At 45.0% G+C, this 3945-nt stretch overlaps 1 protein-coding gene across 1 annotated transcript; it reads left to right on the top strand.

Moving 5' to 3' along the window:
- LOC140941739 (uncharacterized) lies at positions 1–3729 on the top strand. Its single transcript, XM_073390752.1, has one exon. The coding sequence runs from the start codon at positions 25–27 to the stop codon at positions 2899–2901; it is 2877 nt and encodes a 958-aa protein (XP_073246853.1). The 5' UTR covers positions 1–24; the 3' UTR covers positions 2902–3729.
- Positions 3730–3945: the final 216 nt, after the last annotated feature.

Genomic DNA, 3945 nt, shown 5'->3' on the forward strand with positions numbered 1-3945 from the left:
CAGAGTAGATAATTGTAACAGATCATGATGCAGATGATTGCACGGCTACTTCTTTTACTGTTGATTTTGTGCAGCGTGTTGGTCGCATTCTCCAATTGCAGAACTTTGTGCTCAAGGATTTTCTTTCAAAATATCAATGAAGAAACCATGCCTTACAAAGTCATTGAAGGTGTATACACCAAGGAGAATTACAGTCACAACAACTTCCCTGTGTATCGGCGAGAAAATGGCGATCTGCTGTTTTACTATAATACATCCACGGAAGTCCAAAAAAGTTTGATTTTTGGACATAATCTAAGCGACTACTTTGGCGTCGCTGCTGATGTTTATAGCACTGTTGATCCTGTGTCGTGGCTGACTTCAAGGAGTTTGGATAGAAGTGATGTCTTTGGAGGATTAATAAGCTATTGGCAATTTTGGAACATGCGCGATAAAAGGAATGGCTATGTCACAGTTAGTAGTTCGTCACCTATGATTAAAGCTGTATGCGTGGATGAAGATTTCAGAGAATGTAACTCGGACAGACTTTACTTGAATGACAATTTCACCGATGGAAGGGGGAATGTTGTGAACGATCTCACTCGAGATTATTTCTTTCGCAAGCAAGGTGTATTCCGTAACCTTCGCCCTGTGTATCAGCATAGTAGACAAACGTGGTATCTTCAATACACTGCAGACGGCTTCTGGGTGGTAACAGAAAGGTACTCACCAAGCAATTCAAATGATAACGTTTTGATGAAGACTAAAGATTTTGCCCTGCGACCAGAGTACATCAGCAAGACTTGGTCGGTCCATTACAATGGATGGCGTTATATGCCTAAACTGAGAGTCTTGTGTAGAGGAGTAAATTCAATGTCGAATACTTGTCTATCAAAGCCATGTAATAGCAAAGCTACATGCATCTACACTTCCGGTAACGAAACACTTTGTCTCTGTCCTTCCGGTTACACCGGTGTGACATGCTCTAGCAACAAACAGTGCCCCACTCCCTACCTCTTATCTGGCACAGAACTAAACTTTGCATATCCAGGAAGAAGGCCTGGCGATCTCGGTTTTTCCTTCTGCAGTGGACCGTATCCTTCTGTAAGGTTTTCCCTCTGTGTGGATATGAAATACAGCGCTAATCCTTACTGGAGTAAACAAGGGAAAGCCTGCCGTAGAGGGAATACTGACAGCGATTCTTTTCCCTGGAAACCTTGGTATGCACCAACCCTGGAGGTCTGGACACCTTGGAATAGACAAACGAGCGAGAGGTCCTGGAGACCTTGGTATCCATCTACCCCCGAGGTCTGGACACCTTGGTATAGTGAAACCACCGAGAGGCCCTGGCCTCCTTGGTATCCACGAACTCGAGCTCGAAGTGTTAACTTTGATGACAACAGTACTGGTGTAATCGTGCCCGTGGTTCTTACTTCCGCCGCACTTCTAGAATTGTTCCTGCCACTTATTATCTACTGCTGCGCTGTCTGCAAGAAAAAAAGTAAGGAAAGAAGAGAAGAACTCGAAGATCGTAGGACGTTAATGGAAGTTAGCGGAGAATTAGAAAGGAGACTGGAACAAATTGCTAGGGCCGAAAGCCAAGAGGAACTCGATCGTGGTGTTCAGGATTACCAGCAAACCGTCCAGGAATATCAATGTGAGAACGAAGGCAAAGAACTGAGCCGCAAACGAGGCTTGTACAGGAATGCAAGTTTATGGCGAATCATTTCCATGCACTTGTTTTTTTCCTTTTACCTATGGATCGTGTATCTGGTCGGTTGTGAAATTTCCCAGTGTACTCAATATGGACGTATTTTCGTCTACTTAAAAATCTTTGGGTTTGTTATGCTGTGCATCTCGTCGGTGTACATTTTCATAGAAAGCATCTTCTCCCACGAGCTGGATTACTTAAGAAACATCATGCAGGACGAGACCGCATGGGGCTACATACAAAATATGCAGCAAGTCGCACCCAGAATTTTCATGGTCGTGGAGTGCTATCATTTTGAAACGCGTACCCGTGTCGTGAACTACACAGACGCGAATGGAAACACGCAGTCCCGCACAGAAACTTATACCGTGAGGGTTGTGACATTCGTAGACCACGATGAATTCTCGTTCGGCTCGTGGGTTGACATTTCCAAAAGAGAAATGCCAGCACTGAGTACAGTGTCTCTTACTCGAGTAAGAATTGATCCGTATGTCTTGTTTGGTGATCAGGAGACAGCGGATGATTTCGAGAGACAAGCAGCAGTCATGATAGAAAGGAATCGTCACCGAGATGCCTTTACGGATTTTTCATCGAGTGGGGAAATTCCTGGGCTAAAGAAGAGGTTTTCTGCTTATGTGGATTTTAGGGTGAAGCCTTGGTGGATTCGACCACTGTTCTTTTGGCTGGCCACGCTGTTGCAGATGAGTTGGCCTTATCGCTGGCTGTTCAGAGCCAGGACCAGTAAATGTTACTATGCTCTAAGGAAGAAATTGTACAAGAGTACCACACCCCCACGAGAAGTAGACACTATGGATCCAATAGCAATGCTGGCGGGTGGTGCATGGTCCAGTGACTCCAGCGACCCGAACCATATGTCTAATTGCATGACGGAGATCGTCAATCCAGGCATAGGTAACCCCGCCTTCCAAAACGGCTGCGCACCTTATCCACCTGGCAATCCAACTTTGGGACCTGGCTTCTCGGTCGCACCCCGACCAACATCCCCTGCAACATACGACGCAGGTACTCCACACCCATCGCCAAATGCACCGAATATTCTCGGACCTCCTGTGTATAGTTCCTATCCCACCGGTAAAACTGCGTATCCTACCCAGTCACCCGGACCTGTCTACCCTCCTTATTCTTTGGTACCGCAGCCAGACGCACCCCCGACATCATACGATTTTTCGTATGATAGGATACACTCCTGATATTCCCCAAGCAAGTAACGAGAAAAACTCCCCTGCGCCTTGATGGCTCAAAAAAAGGCTGTCGAGAAAATATAAGAGAAAAACAACATATCTCTAGTGTTACCCGGAAGCTTTTAACAGTTTCTTTCTTCATTTATGTATTAGAACGAAATGGAAATGAAAAAGATAAGCAGTTATATACGCTAAGAAAGGAGCAGCGATGGAAATCTGTTCACACAAAAACCTGATTGTTTTCATCGAAACGCATCCATTTGAAATCGCTCTTGGAAGTGGACGCTCGAAAACGGAGTGAAAACGAATCAAAATGAAACGATGTCGTCATTCAGAGGACAAAGGGATATCCTGACTATTCTTAGCGTTAAAACCCGATTTTGTCCCTTCACTATTAAATAGCGCAAAATGTCGTCAGGGCATACAAGTTTGGACGGAAGAAGTGTTAAATGATTGGCGATAAACGCCCTACATTTGTGGTACCAACAATATATTTTTTACAAAAAAAATCATATTCCATGATCGAAGTAGCCTAAGAAAACAGCCGACATCTCGCGGGGAAACCAGTAGTGGCGTCGCCGAATGTTAACCTGCGAACGCAGACGTATAGCGACGACCGGAAATACGTCTGCTTTCGCAGGCTACGAAATGTCATCTGTTTCCTCGTTTGCTACGCTATGATTAGTCTGCTTAATAGGGGCGAAATGCCCCGTTCGCCTCGCTTGGCTCTTAAGCGCTTGTTATGCAGCTTAGTATGATCGCAGTTTAAATAATTGCCTAACTGATTGTATGCGAAACAAAATGAATCAGAGTGATCAAATGAGGTCTCTTGTTTTAAACACGGTAGCCAAATGAACAATTCTTGCATGTATTAAACAGGGTTTTTAGGCCTCAGGGACACACCTCTACCCACCTTTGCCTGAGTCCCCCTCCCCCCCCCCCCCCCCCGCCTCCCCCATTAACCCCATGTCAGACGAAGTTTTTTTCCGAGAAACGGCAGGAAAAATTAATGTTTGATAACTTCATGCTTTGTTCAATATATCTAGGTTAAGC

The sequence above is a fragment of the Porites lutea genome, chromosome 6, assembly GCF_958299795.1.
Source record: "Porites lutea chromosome 6, jaPorLute2.1, whole genome shotgun sequence".
Taxonomy (NCBI): domain Eukaryota; kingdom Metazoa; phylum Cnidaria; class Anthozoa; order Scleractinia; family Poritidae; genus Porites; species Porites lutea.

Coding starts and splice junctions, on each gene's coding strand:
- LOC140941739 (XM_073390752.1), top strand. CDS start 25: ATGATGCAGATGATTGCACGGCTACTTCTTTTACTGTTGATTTTGTGC.